This window comes from Oryctolagus cuniculus, chromosome 16, assembly GCF_051225735.1.
Source record: "Oryctolagus cuniculus isolate XC-2025 breed Fujian yellow rabbit chromosome 16, ASM5122573v1, whole genome shotgun sequence".
NCBI lineage: Eukaryota > Metazoa > Chordata > Mammalia > Lagomorpha > Leporidae > Oryctolagus > Oryctolagus cuniculus.
Window position 1 is genome coordinate 84,851,635 of NC_142882.1, and position 23,111 is coordinate 84,874,745.

At 41.4% G+C, this 23,111-nt stretch overlaps 1 protein-coding gene across 4 annotated transcripts in view; it reads left to right on the top strand.

Annotated features, from left to right (window-relative positions):
• ELAPOR2 (endosome-lysosome associated apoptosis and autophagy regulator family member 2) overlaps positions 1 to 23,111 on the top strand; it is a 201,163-nt gene that overhangs the window by 98,852 nt on the left and 79,200 nt on the right. For 3 of the 4 annotated variants that reach the window (XM_002713858.6, XM_051853011.3, XM_089315883.1), the window contains 4 exons: positions 13,059 to 13,254; positions 16,672 to 16,819; positions 19,786 to 19,872; positions 22,090 to 22,195. In XM_002713858.6, coding sequence (XP_002713904.1) covers positions 13,059 to 13,254; positions 16,672 to 16,819; positions 19,786 to 19,872; positions 22,090 to 22,195 — 537 coding nt within the window. Of the gene's footprint in view, positions 1 to 13,058; positions 13,255 to 16,671; positions 16,820 to 19,785; positions 19,873 to 22,089; positions 22,196 to 23,111 lie in introns of those variants that run through there. The other variant, XM_089315884.1, reaches the window with a different exon arrangement.

The window sequence follows — 23,111 nt, forward strand, 5'->3', positions numbered from 1 at the left end:
TATTCATTCATTTCACAGCTATTGAGCTTTCAAATATTTATTTGATAAATATTTATTGACTATTTCCTATATCCTTGATACCAGAGTTCCAAAAATTAATGAGGAAAAAAAGATTTTTTTTTTGTTCCAGGACCTTTTATTTTAATAAGGGAGCAATCAATGGATTGCGGCATAGAAGTGAAATGTGTGATAGACTTAGAGTATCCAGGGTGATCTCACCAAGGAGGGAAGGGCAACTTCTGCTCTGAGGAAGTGCAGAGTGCCTCACATTGAGGCAGGTGAAAGTTCGAGTTCTGAGTCATTTGTCATCAGCTAAATAACCTTCGAAGATTATTGAGTTCTGGTAGGTTCGTGTGCAAAATCGTGTCCTGGTTTAGGATTGAGACAGGGATCAAATGCCATTCTTTAGGCCGGCGCCGTGGCTCACTAGGCTAATCCTCCACCTTGCGGCGCCGGCACACCGGGTTCTAGTCCCGGTCGGGGCGCCGGATTCTGTCCCGGTTGCCCCTCTTCCAGGCCAGCTCTCTGCTATGGCCAGGGAGTGCAGTGGAGGATGGCCCAGGTGCTTGGGCCCTGCACCCCATGGGAGACCAGGAAAAGCACCTGGCTCCTGGCTCCTGCCATCGGATCAGCGCGGTGCGCCGGCTGCAGCGGCGGCCATTGGAGGGTGAACCAACGGCAAAGGAAGACCTTTCTCTCTCTGTCTCTCTCTCTCACTGTCCACTCTGCCTGTCAAAAAAAAAAAATGCCATTCTTTGTCGGCCCTACATGTTAATTTTCTGAGGTTCCTTAAAGTGAATCCTAAGCACAAAGGTATTGCAGGTATAGGAAGTGTGTGTGAAGATGCTGAGAGGGGTGAGATTGGATTTTTTTTCTTCTTATTTTTTTTTATTAGTATAAAGAAAAGAGATTTGGTGTATTTAATAGGCACAATTCTATGAAAATAACCATACTTCTTTCATCCCTCCTCCCTCCCTCAATCCCCTTCCTTACATTTTTTCTTTAATGTTTACAAAGACATAATTTTAATCTGTGCTTAATTCACCACTAATGATAATATTCAACAAGTAAAAAAGTAGGAAGACCACAGTTCCACAGGAGTACAAACAAAGTCTAAAAACAACAACCATATCACAAGATGTCCATTTCATACTTACATATTTTTTGTATTCTATGTTAATTGCCACATATCAGAAAATATATGATATCTCTCTCTGAGATTAGCTTATTTCACTAAGCATAATGGTTTTCAGTTGCATCCATTTTGTTGCAAAAGACAGAATTTCATTATTTTTCATGGCTAGGTAGTGTTCTACAGTATATATTCTATAGAATCTGTCACCTCAACTACTTATTGCTGATTCCTTATGTGTAATTTTACTTTCTTTCTGTTTTAGATGTTTTTTATTTCGTTTTCCTGCTGAATTGCTCTGGATAGGACTTTGATTACAATGTTGAATTGAAGTGACAGCAGTGGGCATATGTATTCTGTATATACCACATTTTCTTTATCCAGGCGTCATCTGATGACCTTTAATACACTGTGGTGGGAATGTAAACTAGTATAACTATTATGGAAGACAGTATGGAAATTCATGAAAATAGATCTGAAATTTGACCCAGCCATCCACTCCTGGGAATTTATCCAAACGAAATGAAGTCAGCATTTGAAAGAGTTATCTGTACCCCATGTTTATTGCAGTTTAATTCACAATAGCTAAGATATGGAGTCAACCCAGAAGTCCATCAACTGATGACTGGATAAAGAAAATGTGGGTTTTCCTGGCTGTTGTGTGAGACCTGCATGGCTGGCTCCTGCAGAATGTGGGAAGGCAGCCATTCTGGCAAATGGCATGGGTTTCTGTGTTTCATACCAAGGTCTCTGCTTAGAATTGGAGATAGCCATTCACAGGTGGCTGAGGATGCCAGTTAAGGTGATAAGTTTATTTGCATGCCTACAATCATAACTATGTGATGATATAGCTTAATAGCAATAGTAGTTGAAATAACAATCAAAATAATAAATGATCTTTACTACTGCAGACCAGGCTCAGCTGTAAATGCTGTATGTGCACTCGTTCAAATTTATGTAGTCATCAAACCTCGTAAAATCTATCTTTTAAAAGTTTTTATATTTTTATTTTCAGTTTTTACTTGAAAAGCAGAGAGAGAGAGGGAGAAAGAGACAGGGAGAGGAAGGGAGATCTTTTATCCACTGGTTTACTTCCCAAATGCCTGCAATAGCTGGGGCAAAGGCCAAGCTGAAGCCATACCTCAGAACTCAGCCTGGGTCTCCCCCTTGGTGGCAGGGACCCAAGTACTTGAGCAATCACCTGCTGCCTTCCAGGATGTGCATCAACAGGCAGCTGGAGCGAAAGCAGAGGAGCTGGAACTTGAACCCAGCACTCTGATATTGGATGTGTGTTTCCCAAGTGGCATCCTAACTGCTGTGCCAAATAACTGCCCATTAGAAAAAAACACATTTATTTACTTGAAAGAGCAACAGAGTTCTCCCATCAGCTGGTTCCTTCCTCCAATGCCTGCAGCAGCTGAGATTGTGCCAGTCTAAAGCTTGGAGCTGGGAATAAGTCCCGTTCTCGGGAGTGGGTAGCAGGGACACAGATACTTGAGCCATCATCTGTGGACTTTATCAATAAGCTGAATCACAGGTGAGGTAGCTGAGACTCAAACCAGACACTCAGATATGTGATGTGGGCATCCCAAGTGGCAACTTAACCCACTGCACCACATGCCAGCCCATGTAAGATGTTTCTGTGATGCTCCCCTCAACAGAGGAAGAGCTGAAACATAGCCAAAGTCAAACAGTTAGGTCATAGGTAGAAGCAGGATTTGAAAAGAGACAGTCCAGCTCCTGGGTCCATGTTCTTACCCCTGTGGACTGCCTCTTTGGAAAATAACCCTGAGTATGCAGAACAAGTGATTACCCCTTTCTTGAGCCATCTGTGGTGCTCTCCATTTACCTTGTCACTGAAATGTGGAAGAAATTAATATTCTGGGTAAGTAAATGGACTTTTGAAAAATGGCATCTACAGGCTCAGACACATTGCTTGGTGTGTGATTTTAATTAATTATCTCTGTAGGTGTTAGACTTAATTGTATAAATTTTTCATAAAGATAAGAGAATAGCATTTAGAATTTGGGAGAGTTTGTAGTTGCATTCTCACACACAACGAGAGGCTGGTCCGTTGATTTTATTTTCAGTGCCTAGCGTATTGGTGATGCTTGCTACATATGGTATGCTTTCATTATTTAACAGATACTAGAAAAAAAAAGCTAGCATTCTCTCAGCTAAAGAAATCCTTAATTTAGACGTTGATTCTGCCCAGGAGGAGAATAAACCCCTATAAAAGACGGGAGCTGTAATAGTTTATGGTCCCTAAGAGGGCTCTGGAACACTGCTATACTGGTTGGTTGAGTAACTTTGGCGTCTTCACCTTATAGTTTGACTTCAGGGTTTGGCTTTTATAGAAGAAGCACAAAGGCCTAATCCCATTTGTCACAACTTCTTCTGTTCATCAAAGGACAGGACATTTTGTCCTCTGTAGACTGGATTGGCCACACCAATGCGTCACATCTGGGCACAAAGCGCAGTGAGGTTGAACCTGCTGAGCAGCGCACAGGTGGTGGCTGGGGAGAATGAGGTTGTTAAGGGGGAAGATGAAAACTGCAGAGAACAGCTCAGTGGCAGGCGTCACGTCAATGACAGTGTCTGCGGGGGGGCTGTGGTTGATCATGTTTCTCTGAAAACAGTGTTTTCTAAGGAGATGAGAGAATTCAGTCCTCCAAGCAGCAGCATCAGAGAGATCACCAGAAGTGGAGGGTGGCTGGCACTTTGTCAGGAAGAGGAAAAGGTCAGATGACAGGGTCCACAGTGTTAGGATGCAACTGGAAGTCAAGGAAACCGATTGCACGGGTGCGTTTTTCTGCCCCCTTCAGTGACCTCATCAAATACTTTCAACATCTTCCTCCCCCTGACCTTTGCTGTTGGTTGCTTTTCTACAGACTTTGTGTCATCCTGTGCCTGAAACTGGGACTTTTCTTCTCCCCTCTTAAGCATTCAAGTGAAGAAACCACAATATACTTGTTACTTTTTAAGATAGGACTACTTTAGTTAGCTTATGACATTGACTTTTATAACTGCTTATGAGAAGATGGAAACCTTTTATCCAGGCTCTGTTACTTTAGCAAGGATTGTTATCTGAAGTGCTACATGGATCAGTTTTCCCACTGGGGGCTGACTTTTTGTTTGTTTTTGGCTGATCTGTTCTAAGAAGTGCACTGATAATCAATCATGCAGTTCTACCAGATAGGGCAAGATGAGGACCCGTCAGAAAGGATGTTGGATGTAAGAATCAGCTTTTGGAGATGTGGGGAGAATGTTTTTGTTAAGTGTTTTCCGAGAGTAGTGAACTAGACAGCATTAGGCAGAATTGCTTTGAATTAATAATGTACTCTTTGGTTTATCTCCTGTCTCTTGCTTTGTAAACTGAGAGATGAAAAATATTCTAGGAATTTCACAAGCAAGAATTTAAAAACTACATTTTGTGATCTGAAGCTTCTTACCTAACTCTTAATGAAAGGTTGACATTTGTTATTGATGGGATTGGGCTTTCATAATTCAGTTCCAGTAATTATTTCAGAGTTTCTGTGGCAGCTTTGTCACTTCACGTGGCTAAGAGGTGCTACTAGAACTAGTACTTGTGCACTTGGCTTCCAAAATGGAGTTGTTTTCTAAGGCTGTTCTTTCCGCTTGAAATGAAGACTGTATTTTTCTCAGCTTAGACGTAGTAAGGTCTTGTTTGCATGTACCACTGGGAGTCTATTGGGTAGAGAGTCTTGGGAGTTCATTAGATTGAGAATCTGCTGCTAGAGACGTAGACTAAGTTACTCCAGGTCAAATTATGACAAAACTTAAGATCTTAATTGGGACAGTTTGGACCAGATGGTCTTGAAATTACCTTTTGGTCATTCTGATAGTTTCAAATGTGATTACAGAGCACAGATTTATTCATTCTGTGATCAGTCATACCTCAAGTCCCATACCTTGTGAATTGCAATGGAGTGCTAGTGTGTCTTACTACTCATCGGTCTTTTCTCTTGATCAGGGCATTGCAATGTCCATCACTGTTAGGATTTGGACAGGGTTCCCTTCCATCATCCTCAGCTAGCCTTCAGTGCAGCATGGCAGATAGTTGATGACCTCACAGCCAGCCTTCGTGGTCACCTTGTATGTTTCCACGTGAAAATCACCCTATTAGGATAAAAAAAAAAAACTTCCTAATTAAAGGGTACAAGGATTCCCTCAGCCAAAGGCAGCCAGGTCCCAGCTTAACATGAATTAGAGGATGTTAGCAGAAAATGGCCTGTTAATAGGCTGTTTAGGCTTTTCCATCTCACCTTCAGTTTTGTAAAATGAGAGTCACAAATTATTTTTTCTTCTGTGTGTAAGAATTTCACAAGAAAGAACTTGAAAAGATAGTGTTCCAGTGTTGATTTCTCCCCTGGTGCTGACGATGGAGTAGGAAGATCTGAGGTTTGCTGGGGTCATGTTCTGCTCAGTTGCTCTTAGGTGCTGTTTCCTGTTTTCCTGTGAGTACAGGATGGTGCTTAAAGTTGAAGTTACCTGATAATGATAATTAGTCGGCTAAATGATTTTTGAGACTTATAAACTAGGCATTATTAGTTTTAAAAATTAAATGTGGGCATTTAGCATAGCTATTAAGAACACATCTTAGGACACCTGCATCACATGTCAGAGTGCCCTCGGTTCACATTCCAGCTCCTACTAATGGGTACCCAAAGGCAGCAAGTGATGGCCACCCATGTGGGATATCCAGATGGAATTTCTGGCTTTGGCCTGGTTCAGTTTCAACTGTTGCAGGCATTTGGGAAATGAACCAGTATATGGAGGACCTCTCTGTCTCTTTGTCTCTCTTTGATGTAAACAAATTAGCTAATTAACTAGAGAGACAGAGGGAGAATAAGAGACAAACAGAGCTTCCATCTGCTGATGTACTGCTGAAGTGCCTGCAATGCTCAGGGTTTAGCCAGGTAGAAGCCAAGAGCCAGGAGCTCAGTGTCACTTTCCCATGTGGGCGACAGGGACCCAACGGCTGGAGCCATCACGTGCTGCCTCCCAGGGTGCACATTAGCTGGAGCTGCAGTCTGGAGCAGAGCCATCGCCTGAACCCGGATACAGGAGGTGAGTGTCCCAAGTGGTGTCTTAAATACTACACCAAATGCCTGCCCCACCTTTACTGTTTTATTCTGCTCTTAGTGGCGGTGAATAATAGTCATAACAATTGCCAGAGCATCCTCCTATGTAGTCTGTGACAACAGTGTCTATGACTTTAACCCTATTTACATTTATTGGTTAAATGAGAATAATTGAAGAAAAACTGCCTTATCTTGTTTCTGAGAATTACTTAATCAACATTTCCCTATAAAATATGTAATTATTTTATATCTAGCTATTAACAGTTTGACAAATAATAATAGAATTTATAGTGAATTTTGGCTTAATGAGATGTGAACTTGGTTTGAGGATGGTAAGTCTAGACTAGGCTATCATGGAAGCTCTGTGAGAACAGGGACTATATCTTTGGTACCTTGTCTTTGCCTATAAATGGTAGACACTCAAGAAATCTTTATTGAATAAATTAATACAATGTGCTGCCCAAATATTTCCCTAGATTGCATAGGTTCACTGTATCATTATCTCATTAAATAGATAAATTGAAAATCCTTTTACTACCACTTACTATTTATGTTTCCTGCTTAGAAAACATACTTTAGCAATGAAAAACCTCAGGTAAAAATAGCAAAAATTAACGACTTATGAGTCAATGTAATTGATAACCATGGTCTTTTGATGCATGAGGTCTCTTGAGGAAGAGAAACCTAAACTAAGGGACCCCACGGTGAAAAGATTAAAGATAGATGTTCTCTATTGTGAGGCGTAAATCGTGGACATGATCAGCACATAGATGGTTCGGTTCAGTGACTTATTTGGCACATTGTGCTGGCAGTTGCGTGGTCATCATGGTGCCTTGAGTCTTCCTGGCATTCTTTCTGCAGACACTGTGGATTCCAGCCTCTCACCTGGTTACCACAAGCAGTGCTGTGAGGGAGAAAGGGACAGTGGTGTTCTCACGGGATGTGATGGATGGAGGCGCAGAGGGTTAAGTCAGTAGCCCTGGCCATTTGCTGTGTGGTGACTGACTAGTAAAAGTGCTTTTCGCATCTAATTCATCACACCTGCATATTTGAACCTAATTTCGCAGAAGCAGAAATAGGTGTCGGAAAAGAAGAGGCCCAGAGCTGAGAAAAAGAACAGTGAGTACAGCACAAGACCTCTCAGTTATGGTTTAGACTTCAAGAGGTTGGGTTTTCAAAGATCTCTCTTCCTCTGAGCACTTAGGTAAAATATTGTGAAATCCCACTGTTAAGTACTGTGTGACCTTAGGCAAATCTTTCCGTTCTCAACAAAACTAGAGAGTTTATCTTTACTCGAGTTATTCTAGGACTTTAAGATTGTTGAAGAAGGAAAGCAAGCTTAGTTATAGAAATAACTCATTGATTTAGATGAAATATGGTCAGTTCACATTTACCAAGACCAAGAACAGGTGTTTACAATAACTGTCCATCATCCTGCAGGTCCAAAGTGCCCTTTATTGTCCTCTAAAAATTTTGCCTGTGAAATATGTTGTCTCTAAGATTATACAAAAAGTTATCCAGTGCAAACCAAATGTGAAGATGGCAGTATTGGGGTGGCCAGTGCAGGAGGCTGGGATGAAAGCTCTCAGGAGAGGAAGAGGGGTCATCATTGGTCACCTGCAGAAGAGGTCAGCAGGTGACTGTTGGCGTGATCTCCTGGAGCCAGCCGCATGTGGCAACAATGTGTGGCTCTTCTCCTTTGATCCGTGGCTAGGAAGGAAAAAGAAACATTGAGGAGAAAAGGTGGGCATTTAGCTTGGCAGTTGCGACACCTGTGTCCTGTGACTGAGTATGTGGGTTTGTCACCCGGGTCCAGCTCCTGATTTAGCTTCCTGCTAACGCAGATCCTTGCCCACAGAAAGTAGATGACAGCTTAAGTGATTGTGTCTGCTGCCCACAAAGCTGGAGTTCAGCTCTCAGCTTTGGCCTGGCCCTGCCGTGGCTGTTCTTGGTATTTGGGGAATGAACCAGTGAATGTGAGTTCTCTCTGTCTCTGTCTTTCTATCAAAGAAAGAAAGAATTGAGGAGTAGCAGGTGATTAAAATATCAGAGGTTTCAGATACTCTAGCTTCTCTGTACTAGTAAAGGCCTATCTATATCCATGTAACTAGCTTTGATTACATAATTATCCCGAAGAAATACAAAATCATCAGTCCACTAGCAGAGTTCTTACTGAAATGTATGTTTCAGGCCCCTGAATTGTATTGTTAGTAATTGTACTTGATATTTATTGTATACTCTGTGCCAGACACACGGCTAAATGCTATACATGGAATATCTCATTTACTCTCACAAGTATTTTGAGATACTTATTGTTTTTTTTAAAGATTTATTTTATTTATTTGAAAGAGCTACATAGAGAGATAGAGACAGAGAGAGAGGTCTTCCATCCGCTGGTTCATTCCCCAGATGGCCGCAACGGCTGGAGCTGCGCTGATCTGAGGCCAGGAGCCAGGAGCTTCTTCTGGGTCTCCCACACGGGTACAGGGACCTAAGGGTTTGGGCCATCTTCCACTGCTTCCCAGGCCATAGCAGAGAGCTGGATTGGAAGAGGAGCAGCTGGGACTAGAACTGGTGCCCATAAGGGATGCCGGTACTTCAGGCCAGGGATTTAACCCACTGCACCACAGTGCCGGCCCTGAGATAGTTATTGTTACTATCTTTCTTTTAGAGACAAGGTTATGGGATTTTTGGACACTAGAAACTTGCTAAGATATCCCTCCAGTGTGTGTTTTAGATATGACAGCTCTAGAAATTCCATAAGAAATGTAAGGGTGGAAAATGGTTATATATAAATTATATATATTTTGCATATATATTTATAAACATTAAATATAAATAAATAAATAAATATGATGCATATGGACTTTCTTAACAGCCCAAGTTGGAAAGTAAAGAATGATGTGAAGTACAATAAAGAATTCGGTTGGAATTGTTTGTCTTTTTGTGGTGTTGGAGCAGTTGCTTGAATTGAATTTTCTTGGAGGCAGTAACTTTGGAATCAGAAAAACTAGAATTTGAAGATCAGTTACTTTGCCACTTACTAATGGGTACCATTTAAACGAGTCCTGTGGCTGAGTTTCCTTATCGGGCGGATGAGCATATCATCCTGTCTCTTGTCTATTAGAAGCACAGTGCATGTGGTGTAGCGGGTAAAGCTGCCGCCTGCAGTGCCGGCATCCCATATGGGCACTGGTTCAAGTTCTGGCTGCTCAACTTCTGATCCAAGTCTCTGCTGTGGCCTGGAAAGGCAGTAGAAGATGGCCCAAGTCCCTGGGTCCCTGCACCTATGTGGGAGACCTGGAAGAGGCTCCTGGCTCCTGGCTCTGAATTGGCGCAGCTCTGGCCATTGTGGCCACATAGGGAGTGAACCAGCAGATGAAAGATCTCTCTCTCTCCCTATCTCCCTCTCTCTCTCTGCCTCTGCCTCTCGGTAACTCTGCCTTTCAAATGAATACATCTTAAAAAAAAATGTACAGTGCATCCTCATTATTCACAGACAACATATTTGCAATTTTGACTACTTGCTAAAAATGTATTTGTAACCTTCAAATCATTACACTGAGTGCTTTCTCAGTCATTTGCAGATAGGCAGAGCAGGGAAGTCAGTGAATGGGCAGCCACCTACCTATCCACCAGAACAAGGAGACACTCTTATTTCTCATTCCATAAACAAGTTTCTTTTCTGTGGACTCTTTAGAACCACAGTGTAGCAGTGAAAGAACATTTGAGGGGGATCTTCCAATGTTTAAGATGGCCTTCCAGGCATGACGCTGGAGTGCTGGCCTGTGACCCTCAGCTCCAGGGCAGGAAAGCTGAGCTGTGCCTGTTGGAGAGAATGTGTCTGCAAAGAGGCGTCACTACGGCATGGGTTCAGTACCTCACCGTGACATTGATGGTAATGAGGCAACAACATGGACTTAGTAAGACATCTTTCAACAGAAATACCGTCAAGGGTGTTTTTGGTGGGTGGGTGAAGGTGCTGTAACCAGAAGCTCTCTGGAAACCAAGCTGTAGTGTGTTTCTGCTCAGAGCAAGGATTCCACACTCACTGATGTGGTGTCAGGTCAGCTGTGCAGAACACAACCATGACGAACAGCAGGAGCTGACTTGTGTTTGTAAAGAAGCAGGCACAGTGTCTGGTGAGTGATAAAATACTAAGTACACTCATTTGCAACTTTTTCCCTCAGTTTTCCTTCTGATTTCATAGAAGCACTTCTGTAAGAGTTGGGGATCCTGACAGGGCAGTTAACATGTTGTGAAACGGTATCGTGTTTAGAAGTCAAGATTCACACACATAATCTTGTCCTCCTTAGCTTTTAGGATCTGAAGTAACAATATCATAAATATTGCTTGTTAATGAATTTATGGGTTGATGAAGATAAAAGTTCCATTTTGGACACTAGATTAGACTGTCATCTACAACAACTTTATCAGAAAGTAACAGTTTTTGGCTTTGTAGGCAGCACGGTAACTGTTGCAACTACTCAGCTCTGCCATGTATTGATATATAAAGGAATGATTAAGGCTGTGTTTCCAGGGAAAAACTGTGTGAAACTTTATTTACAGAAAGTGGCTGGCTTCCTGCCACTCACGTGCAAGATCTGGACTTGACTCCTGGCTCCAGCCAGCAGTGGCTGTTGTGGACTTTTGGGGAGTGACCCAGCGGAGGGGGAGCTCTCTGTCTGTTCCTCTGGTTCACAAATAAAAACAAAACAAAGCAAAAACACCGAGATAGTGGGTCAGATTTGGCCTGCAGGTTATAAGTTGCTAATCTGTGATTTATTGTAAAATTGCCTCTTGGTTATGATATTATTTCTCATGTTAGGGAAATACTGTCTGATTATGAGTATGTGATATATACAAGAGATCTTTAAAAAATCATGAAAGGTGCAGATTATCAAAAAAACTACACACGCATTTCAACATTAATTTTTACCAAAATAAACTTGTAAAATCTATTTTCCAAGAACTTTCTCAAGTACCTTATAGAAGACCCATAAACCATTGAAAGTAGAATAAAACATTTTCTATAACTGTGCTGTCTGGAGGTGGAAGCTGTTCGTGATGATGGGATAATGCGGTCAGTGCTTGTTATATGCCAGGGGCTGTGCAAACTGCTTCATACCGTATGCTTAGTTGTAGCCTTATGAGGTGTCTTCTGTGATTATGATTCCATCTTTGAGAGACAAACTAAGGTCTAGAAAGCGGGAGATAACGTCACAGAATTAGCAAGTGGTACAGTCTGGTCTCAGGGTAGTTTTGACCTTACAGCCAACACACAATACTCTGCCTAACTTTTTCTTATTTTGTGATGTTTTACTGATTTGAGGATGCTGATTTTAATGTTTGAAGTTTATTGTACAACATCCAGTGGACAAGTGGATGAGTGTGAGTTTTACCTTTAATTCTTTAATTTTCTAAACATTAGGTTGTTTTTATTTATGGCATGGTTTTCTGGTGTATTCTGAAAGAGCAATCTATCCAAGTGCCGTGTTTGCTGTTCCACTCCCTACTGGGAGATTTTTCTTCATTGGATAATTTGGAGGTTTTATTTTATTCTTGTTTCTTTAATATCTTGATTAAAGGATTAGAAAATCCTTTTTTCAGGTTTGAGTTACTAATACCAACTTGCACACAGCTAAATCCTGGGGTACTTTGATTTGCCTTTGCTGAATGGATAAACTTAGCCGCAGAATTCCCTCCCTCCCCGCCCCTGCCTGCAGTTGTGCCTACTATTCGTCACAGGACTTGTCGGCTGTCTCTGCACACACTCTGGGAATGGGCAGAGGACGAGACTGCGAAAATGAGCTGCAGACTGGGGAAGTGACTGGGTTGGCCTCATGATATTGAAGAAGTGGGTTCATGGTTTCAGAGTAGATAGAAACTGCTCAGCTCCTCTACGGCCCTCCGGTTATCCCCTTTGTGTCTCAGTGGCTCAACGTTGCATTTGGGCTTAGTATGTTAAGAATCCAAAAATGCTGCTGCTGCTGCTTTTCTTGAAGCTCAGAGTCTCACCTGAAGTGATGGAGGGTCTGCATGTTTACTAAGTGTTGTAAGGGAGGTTTTGTAACAGGTGTAGTGTGGAACAGCTGAGCACGTCACCTGAAGTGATGGAGGGTCTGCATGTTTACTAAGTGTTGTAAGGGAGGTTTTGTAACAGGTGTAGTGTGGAACAGCTGAGCACGTCACCTGAAGTGATGGAGGGTCTGCATGTTTACTAAGTGTTGCAGGGGAGGTTTTGTAACAGGTGTAGTGTGGAACAGCTGAGCACGTCACCTGAAGTGATGGAGGGTCTGCATGTTTACTAAGTGTTGTCGGGGAGGTTTTGTAACAGGTGTAGTGTGGAACAGCTGAGCACGTCACCTGAAGTGATGGAGGGTCTGCATGTTTACTAAGTGTTGTCGGGGAGGTTTTGTAACAGGTGTAGTGTGGAACAGCTGAACACGTGGTTGCGAGGGAAGAGGAAGGTCTGTCCTGAAGAGGGTCATTTTCCATTTAGGAACAGGAGTTTTCCAAGTGGAGAAGCTTGGTTGGCTATCATCTCTGGGAAAGAAGACCAAACAGCCAAAGGGAGAGAGGGTGGATTATTCTGGAAATGATAAACATTTTGTTATACTTGGGAGAGGATGGGGTAAGGAATGAGCTGCATAAATTGGGCAGGTTGGGAAATGCACGTAGTGGTAAGGGAGCCATTGGGAGGTGTTACTTGGGGTCTGGCATGATAGGAGTTTGACAGAAATCATGCTGGCGGCAGTGGGGAGGGGAGGAAGTTGATGGGAGGGCCGTGGCTAATGTGTTGCTCATTGTTTGCCTTCCAGCTTTCTCCTGTGCTTCCGGGGAGTATCTAGAAATGAAGAATCAGGTATGCAGTAAGTGTGGAGAAGGCACCTACTCGTTGGGCAGTGGCATCAAATTTGATGAGTGGGATGAATTGCCAGCAGGATTTTCCAACATTGCGACATTCATGGACACTGTGGTGGGCCCTTCTGACAGCAGGCCAGACGGCTGTAACAAGTAAGAACCAAGGGAGCCTTTGGGCCTTGACTGAACGCTTGAGAAGGGTGTAGTTGAGGGTAATCTTGGCACTTGCAGAAGGAAGCTAATCGCCAAGAGTCGTTTCTTTTTGGACAACCATTACAAATAATGTAGCTGAATCTTCATGAGGTTGAAATAATTGCCTTCAGGACATAATAGATACTGTATGCAAAAATGCAATAAAACTATTAGAAAAACAAATTAATTTTTTCATATTTATAAACTGCACTTGTCAGTGGTGTTTCTATTAACTGTGCTCTCTTTAATGGATAATTTTATATTTTTTCCTTTCCTTGGGAAGGATTGCATAACCTTTGTTTGGACACTTGATTTTCTCCTATAAGAGAGAGTAGGTTAAGGACCTGAGGCAGAAAGCTCCTTGGGTTAATTCCTGTCTCTTTTACAGCAGATATTAGCTTTGACTGTGGCAGTACTTGAGGAATGTTTATCTCTGGGCTGTGCTCTGTCCTGCCCTCTCTGTGGACTGTGTGCTATTTCCCATCACATGGTCACGTTGAGGGGAATTAACTTTAGGCTTCTGCCTGCCCTCTGATAAAAGGGGCCCCCCAGGAACTTAACACTTTTTTTTTTTTTACCATGAGCTAAGGATGCTGGGGATTTGTTGGGCTGTGATGAAAGACGTGTCCCCACCCTCCCTCCATTCATTTCTCTCTTTGTGTCCATTTCCCTTCTCTCCTCTTTGCTGTTGGTCTCCAGTTTCTCTCATACAAATGACTTGATAGACTTATTTTACTCTTCTGGATGATTCCTCTAAACGTGTGTTACATGTATTTTATTTTTTATGTAAAAGGCAGAGTTAGAGAGAGGATCAATCTTCCATCTGCTGGTTCACTCCCCAGATGGCTGCAACTGCCAGGGCAGGGCCGGTCTGAAGGCAGGAGCCAGGAGCATCTTCCGGGTCTCCCATGTGGGTGCAGGGGCCCAAGCACTTGGGCCATCCTCTGCTGCTTTCCCAGGCACATTAGCAGGGAGCTGTAACAGAAATGGAGCAGCCTAGACTTACTGGTGCCCATATGGGATTGCCAGCACTGCAGGCAGTGGCTTTACCTGCTACGCCACAGTACCTGCCCCGTGTATGCATATTTTAAATAAAAAAGTCCCTTTGAGTAACATTCTAGTAGGATGATACAGATCTGGATGATACTCCAGATCTTTATTTTGGTGTACAGGATTTATTGGCATGGCTTCTTCTTCTTCTTCTTCTTCTTCTTCTTTTTTTTTTTTTTTTTGTTAACCTGGAATAGTTTATTCATCAGAGAAGTTAAGTGGTGAGCACAAGTTATTCAATGTAGTGTCTTCTGGTGCTCTTATAATTTTCCCAATGGGAATTTGACTTGGATGTTGCTATGTCTATCTTCCTTCCCCTTTTCCTTTCCCACTCATCTCATCTGCATTTTCTTTACTTCTATTTAATTGACTGGGTTATATAGAAGGTGTATGTTGAACTTCATAAGAAATTTTTAAGAGTTTTTCAAAATTGTTATATTATTGTAAAACCCCATCAGCAGTATGTTTTGAGTTCTAGTTATTCTGTAGGTTCTTCAATGTTAGTATTGTCATGTCCTGTTTTCCTTTACACATTCTAGTGTGTGTGTAAAATGATATCTCCTTATGTTTTTTTATTTTTATTTTTTTATTTTTTATTTTTTGACAGGCAGAGTGGACAGTGAGAGAGACAGAGAGAAAGGTCTTCCTTTGCCGTTGGTTCACCCTCCAATGGCCGCCGCGGCCAGCGCACCATGCTGATCTGATGGCAGGAGCCAGGTACTTCTCCTGGTCTCCCATGGGGTGCAGGGCCCAAGTACTTGGGCCATCCTCCACTGCACTCCCTGTCCACAGCAGAGAGCTGGCCTGGAAGAGAGGCAACCAGGACAGAATCTGGTGCCCTGACCAGGACTAGAACCCGGTGTGCCGGCGCCGCAAAGCGGAGGATTAGCCTAGTGAGCCGTGGCGCCGGCCTCCTTATGTTTTAATTTTACATTTCCCTGGTGTATAATAATGAACATGTTTCATATATTCATTATCCACATGTTTTTTTTTCCTTTTGTGAAATTTCAGAGTGTTTTACCCATTTTCTATTTTTTGTCATTTAATTATTGAGCTGAAAGAGTTCTTTGTCATGGATATGAGTAATTGCATACATGTATTATAGTAATTGCAATATATTTATATACTGTTTATCTCTGTCTCTTATACACACACACACACGTGTCTGGATTTTGCCTTTTTATTTTCTTACTGCTGTCCTTTGATAACCCATTGTTTAAAATTTGCAAACACACAATTTGTCAATTCTTTGTTATGGTTGATGCTTTTTTATATCTTAGGATATCTTTATTTACCCTTAGGTTGTGAAAGTGTGAAGTTACAGCATGCATTCTTATGACAGTGTAGAGTTACTTACTTTCCATAATGTTAAATTTGACAATAGTGTAGTTACAACTACATTTTATCTTCATGCTACTGTCATGTATTTAGGAACATCTAAAAGCCCTACAGTACAATGATAATATGTTCTAAATAATCAGTTGTTTTTTGAGTGACCTTACAAATATTTAGGAACTCCAAGGCCAACTCTGTGATTAAGAAGAGATTCATTTCTTTTTTGTGTGTCTTTTAAGATTTTTTTTTTTAATTTACTTCAAAGGCAGAATTACAGAGAGAGAGAGCGTGGGTCGGGGTTGGGGGAGAGCTTTCAACTGCTGGTTCACTCTCCAAATGGCCACAATGGCCAGGACTGAGCCAGGCTTAAGCCAGGAGTCAGGAGCTTTATCCAGGTCTCTGTGTGAGTGGCAGGAGCCCAAGTACTAGGGCCATTTTCTGCTGCTTTCCCAGACACATTGGCAGCAGAGTTGGATCAGAAGTGGAGCAGCCGGGACTCCGATTGGTGCCCATATGGGATGCTGACATTGCAGGCAGCAGCTTCACCTGCTGGCCTGGTGATTGATTTCTTATGACACAGAACTGCCTGAAGACCTCAAAGGATGATAAAACCCACAGCATTCTAATCTGCATGGTTACCAGTATTGGTGCTCTTTCTTCCTTAGTGTTGCTCTGCCATTTGTCTGTGTTTATAAATAAAACCTCAGAGGGTATTTGAAAGAATGGTTTTACATAAGGCTACTGAAATTGGTGGTCATCTATTTGGTGTCAGATTTCTGTGACAAAGACCAGTTTCCTGGCAAGCCGACTGTGTAACCCAGCACAGGTTTAGGAAATCCTGAGTCTAAGAAGCGAACTTCCTGAGTCGGCCTTTGGGTTCCAGAAAAGCTTCTGGCGTTTTCTGCTCAGCCCTGCTGATGGGGATTTCGTAGCTTTGCGAAATGAGAGGTTTCTGACCCACTGACAGAGTCCTTCCTGGTCTTGTTTCCCCAGCTCCTCCTGGGTCCCTCGAGGAAACTATATCGAGTCAAATCGCGATGACTGCACCGTGTCTTTGATCTACGCTGTGCACCTTAAGAAGTCGGGTTATGTCTTCTTTGAGTACCAGTATGTCGACAACAACATCTTCTTTGAGTTCTTTGTAAGGCCCTTTATATTCTGGATTCACCTTTGAAGGGCCGTTCCTGTTCCCATCCCACTGTATGCCTCTCAGCTTTTTGTGTTAACTGAACCTTTTGATATTAAAAGAAAACTACTTTTTCTATAATGCTATTTTCTGGTTAATATTGTTTTTTGATGTCACCTTGCAGAGTAGCCTGGGACTTGTTTTACTTTTGGTTAGCATCATTAGATGACCATTTAGTTTAGGCTTTTTGTGTGACAAATAGTTTCCTCAAGATCAGTTTTCATGTTTTTATAGCTACAAGTGCTATTTTGTTAAAAATTATCTTTTTACCTATTTTTATTTTTACTTAAAAGAGTTTTCCTTTTTGAAGTTTCAAATATCATTTTACCAAACAGAATTACTTTAAGTATATTCATAGGAAATTACTTCAAAAGAAGTGGCTGCATGTTTCTCTTCCTATGAATTTTGTAGTTTAAAAGTATAAGTGGTTGGGATAGTTGATGTCTCTGTAGGAGATTAAATAGCATTATAGAATATAGGGTAAAGTGATAGTGTAACAGTGGCTATTACCACAAAATTTATTTATCTATTTTATATAAAATGTCTCTAGCCTAGCACATAATTGTTATGGCAATGACTCAAATGCTTGGGAAAATGTTTTTAGGTTGACTTCTTATACCAAATAAAGTGTGGGTTAAGCTAGTAAATGGGAAAATATCTATAAAAAGTTTCTGTGGTTCAGATTTTAGGACCCAATAAACTAACAATTCTAAAATAAATTTATGTTGCTCTTGGTAATAGCAATTTCTGAACTTCTAGTGGCAAGAGATGTTATCCATGAAAGAATGAGCCTTGGGTTAGAAGTCAAGCGATCTGGCTCTTGAAGCTTTGTATTATTGAGAAATTAAGTTGGCTTCCTGTCCTAAGCATTCTCTTCTATAAGGTGGATAGTATGATAGCACCTTTTTTTTTTTTTTTAAGATTTATTTATTTGAAAGGCAGAGTTACAGAGAGGTGGAGAGGGAGAGGGAGAGAGAGAGATCTTTCATCCGCTGGCCGACTCCCCAAATAACCGAAATGGCTGGAGCTGGCCTGATCTGAAGCCAAGAGCCAGAGCTGCTTCTGGGTCTCCCACATTGGTGCAAGGGCCCAAGGACTTGGTCCATCCTCCACTGCCCTCCCAGGCCATAGCAGAGAGCTGGATCGGAAGTGGAGCAGCCAGGACTTGAACCAGTGCCCACATGTGATACTGGCACTGCAGGCAGTGGCTTTACCTGCTGTGCCACAGTGCTGCCCTGACAGCACCTTTTAAGGTGCCTCCTAGCACTACCTTTTTTTTTTTTTTTTTTGTAATTTTCAGTGTTAAGCAACATTCAACCAAATTTACTTTTTAAGTTACACTTTGTTTGCAAAGCACTTCTCACAGTGAATGATTCTCTATTTCTTAGGGCGTTTTGATGATGTTGCTAAAATTAAATAAATTTAAGAAGAAAGATAGTTATCTAACAGAGTAAGTGTGTAGTTTTGTATTGCCCAATGGGTCCTTTGAGAGCTGTCCAAAAAGGTCTCTTAAGGTATAAAGTTTCATTACTTCCTTTCAGTGATGCCTTTGTGCTTCTGATTATTATCTGAAAAGGGAAGGCAAGTTCACATTTCTTTGTATTGGTATTTCAGCATTATAGTTTGCATTTGATAGGCTCAGAGGGTCAACACTTCATAGTAATCATACTGATGGCTTGAAGATGGAAACAGCAGTTGTGCTCTGAGAATTAAACATGCTAGCATTACTTAATTAAAAGCAATAAAGTATTTAACTTTAGATATGTATGGGACTTCCATTAATCCTCTCCCCCCTCCTTTTTTTTTCTTTTAAGAAAAGGCTGATACCTAAACCTTGAGCAAACGTGATTGGACCAAGTTTATAGCTTTGCCAGTTATCTTTAGAGTGAGTAGCAGGACTCAGGTCTCCAGATGACCGTAGAATGTCATGCTAACACATGTCTACTTTCAGCTGTAACAAAGCTTTAAGCTAATCTACTCCTTGACCACCAAGGGTATACTTGGGGTTCGTATCTTCTTAGAAATGGCTTAACACTTGCAGGAGAGTAGTCATTAATTTACAAACGTAGATATGGCACTTAAATTCAGTTAAAGTAAATATCCTCTGTAGTTGATATTCTCTGGTATTTGGATGGTAAGATATATTTTTCTGTTCAGTAAGTCTTTATGTTTTATGGAGAACATTTCTTTTAGAAAAAGTATAGTGATTGGATCTTATTCTAACCCTACTTTGTGAATGACAATTTTGTCACATTAGAAAGATGGGGTTTTTGATGTCATTGTGTTCTTTGTACTGTCCCACCCACGGGGTATTTTGGAAGAATTGCTTGGGAAGCACAAGATGTTTGGTGCCAAAGATACTGGATGCGATCATTTGAACGGCAGATTGTTAACATGTACACAAAAATAAAAGTTTGGACTTTGACTTCTGCTGTAGACACATCTACATTTGGATTTCATCTTCTGGAATTGAAAACAAATCTGGCTTTCTGAATTAATTAATTAACAGTTGTACATGTCACAAATAATGTAAAAATCAACTTTGTTCACTTTTGTTTTATTGGACCTGCGTGATGAATGTAGGCTGTTAATATGTTTTGGTAAGTTGGGTAGATTTTTTTGTGATGTTTTCCTCTCCTTCTTGTGCATTGTTGATGTTGATGGTTCAGACTCTTCTCCAGAGAGTGGCTCTCAGACTAACCTTTTTGTTACAGTAAAGAGGCAGCTCACTGAGAACCACTCACCCATATTCAGCTGTTGCTTAGCCTCCAGAGGCCTTGGAGTATTTATTTGTTGAGAATTGCTTATTGCCATTGTTGAGTATGTACTGAAAGAGGTTCTTGTAGCCTGTGCTGGGTACGTAGTTTAACTAAAGCTGTTGTTCAAGAAACTTAACTGAGACGCTTGTGTTTAATCCCCAGATTCAAAATGATCAGTGCCAGGAGATGGACACCACCACTGACAAGTGGGTAAAACTCACAGACAATGGAGAATGGGGCTCCCATTCCGTAAGTCACTTTTTGTTTTTCCTTCTTTCCCATCAACCCCATTCTTCTCCTAACCCTTTGTAGAAGTTCATTTTTTTTAAAAATATTTTATTTATTTATTTGAGAGGTAGAGTTACAGACAGTGAGAGGGAGAGAGAGGCAGAGAGAAAGGTCTTCCTTCCACTGGTTTACTCCCCTAGTGGCTGCAACAGCCAGAGCTGCACTGATCTGAAGCCAGGAGCCAGGAGCTTCTTCCGGGTCTCCCACATGGGTGCAGAGGCCCAAGGACTTTGACCATCTTCTATGGCTTTCCCAGGCCATACCAGAGAGCTGGCTTGGAAATGGAGCAGCCGGGACTAGAACTGGCGCCCATATGGGATGCCAACGCTGCAGGCAGAGGATTAACCCACTGTGCCGGCCCATGTAGAAGTTCATTTTAAGAAAACAAGGACTGAGATTTTCTATAAATTTAGATAATTTTCCGTCAGGGAAGAAACAGCTGCTAAGTTTTCTTTTTGGTTGTTTTTTCTGCCTTTTTCTTTCTCCTTAGGTCCCTTTTCCTTCCCTTTCCCATCACACTCCAGCTTTACCTGCCTTCAAAGGGGCAGCAACAGGAGAAATGGCTATTCAGAACTGATGCCCAAAATGTTTCAGTGTGCTGCTTACAGCTGTGCCTGTCACATGGGATGGCATCACTGACTCTGCCATTGGAAGGCCCCTGGAGCTCCTTTCATGAGACTTTGCATTGTCCCTAACCAGTGACTTTTGAATGTGTTGTGTTGGATCTTGTGCTATCTATGATGCTGAACAGTTCTGATTATTGCAAAATTCATCCATGTTTGGAGCCTCAACCTCCTCCTATTTTCTTTGCTGCCTGTTGGTCGAGATTCCTCCTTCTCTGACCATGTCAAGTAAAGGCACTACTTAATTCTGCACAGGACATCTCTTTGAATACTTGGCGGTGATTATTAGGTAACACGAGGCATTCACTGAGGCACTGTTCCTTCAAGTGAGACATGGATTTAAAATCGAGCTCTGGTTTATAGTTGTGTTTCTTTAAGCAATCTCTTTGCATCTGATTTTTCATTTGAGAGATGGGAATGGTCTTGCTGCTTTGAGTGAGATGAAGTATGGCAAGGACCTACTGTGGTGGCTGCAGTGTTGGTTAAGGTCTGTTGAAGTGACCATTGCTGAGCTGTTTTCGTAAGTGGTTTTTCCATTACTGCCTGTGTGGGCATAGCAAGTGTCTCATCCTTTGATGACTGACACAGTGTACCCTTCCAGAGTATTTTTAAAACTCTGTATACCTGATAGTAATATTAGTACCACTTACACTACAGTTACCCAATTATCTAGTCACCTGGGCTTTGAAATTACAAATAACCCTTGACAGCAAATCTGTCTTCTTCGATTATAAAGACTTAATACCAAGGGAGTGTGGTTAATGCACTACTTGTGATACACTACTCTGAATCTCTGGCATGATGAAGTAGTTGGGTAGATTTTAATTTTATACGGCTCGAAGCTGATCAGCCATAGACTGCATAAAGGAAGAAAGGTGACAGTGTGAAATCAAAGAACTCTTAAAAATTGGTTCATTTAACTCCATCAGCATAAAATTGATCAGAAAGTTAGTTTGATTTAGAGTTAGGCAAATATTCTAGTGACAAAGGAAGCAAATGCTAGACATAGTATCATTTAAGGTCTGGAATCAGTGAATTCAATTGAGTTTTCCTATAAGAACATTCTGTTTCTCTTACTGCTATTGCAGTATTATTTATTGAATAACTTTAAAAAAGGGATTCTTTTATATTGCCTTTTTGTTTTCAGAGCTCAAATATCTATTTATGAAAACCACAGCCTATAAACATGCAAGTGTGATGAATGACTCTCACCCTTTAAAATAGAAACCAAGATTTTATGCAGATTGTCTTAAAATCATTTTCTCTTCTTGTTCCACTTTGAAGACTTATTTTTAATCATTTTGTCTTTTTTGTTCACTCTTGAAGATTTTTGTCTCCTTTTATTACTACATTTTGCAGATTGGAGAACTTTTTTTTTTAATGTCAACTTCAGTAGAACTTAGAACTGAATTAATTGTACTTAAATTTCTTGGTTCTGAATTAGGGGCGTTTTATTAGTTGCATTGAAAAAAAGTAGTCTAAGGCAGTAGTTTTGGGGATTAGGAGCAGCGGGGCTTACTGTCATGACCCGGGTATCCTGTGTTTCTTTTTGTAGGTCATGCTGAAATCAGGCACAAACATACTCTATTGGAGAACCACAGGCATCCTTATGGGTTCCAAGGCAGTCAAACCAGTGTTGGTAAAAAATATCACAATTGAAGGTACTGTATTTAGTGGTTATTGTTCCAACCTTCTAATATTTTACAATATTTATTAGTGCTCATTTGGCTGTCCCAAGGGCTTATGAGACAAGAGTGAATATATTAGGCACTGTGTGAGTCTGCAGACCCTAGGTTTTGTTTTTTTTTTTTTTTTTTTTTTTTTGCCAACAAGTTGATTGCTTCTTTGTTTTCCTTGTACCCTGGCACTACATTATATAAACCATGTGAAAAAGTAATTGTGATGACACTTTTGTGTGTCTTAAAAAATAAAACGCTGCCTTGTGTATTATTCCTTTGGGAAATGTCTATTGTGCCAGACCTGGAGCTTGCTCAGGTAAGCTGGTCCCTGGGACAGCCATTAAAATAACATCTTGCAACTGGCTTTTTCCTTAGCTTTTTGTGCTTCTCTAGGTCATTTCTGGTCCAGGAGAGCAGCCGCTAAAACCTGGCATTGTTCATTCTCCATTAAGGGTATTTTTAATAGAAACAGTGACTCTCATTTGTTGAAATTTGGCTTATACTTTAAATGTTTTCATTTAAACATTGACTCCTGTGCCATTGACTCCTTTGTCACTGGGACCTCTGCTGGCGGAGTCTGGAATTACAAACCAGAAGATGCATGAAGGCATCCCTAGGGTCTGTGAGGTCTCAAACACGTGTGACCCAGTGAGCTGCAGAGAAAATGGGAACAGGTGGCCGCAGAGGTCAGAGACGAATAGGCTCACAGAAGCGGAGGGACCTTAGGGTTTACCCTCTTTTAAGCTGGTGGACTTGTCTCCTGACAACTCAGTTTCTACGTGTTCTGTGTCTCTGTTACGTCTCAGTCTCTGGTTCGTTTCCTGTACTTACTGTGTTTAATTCAACACACATCCCAGTTCCTTGAACACAGAAAATGCTTTCGTGGTGCCCACTTAAG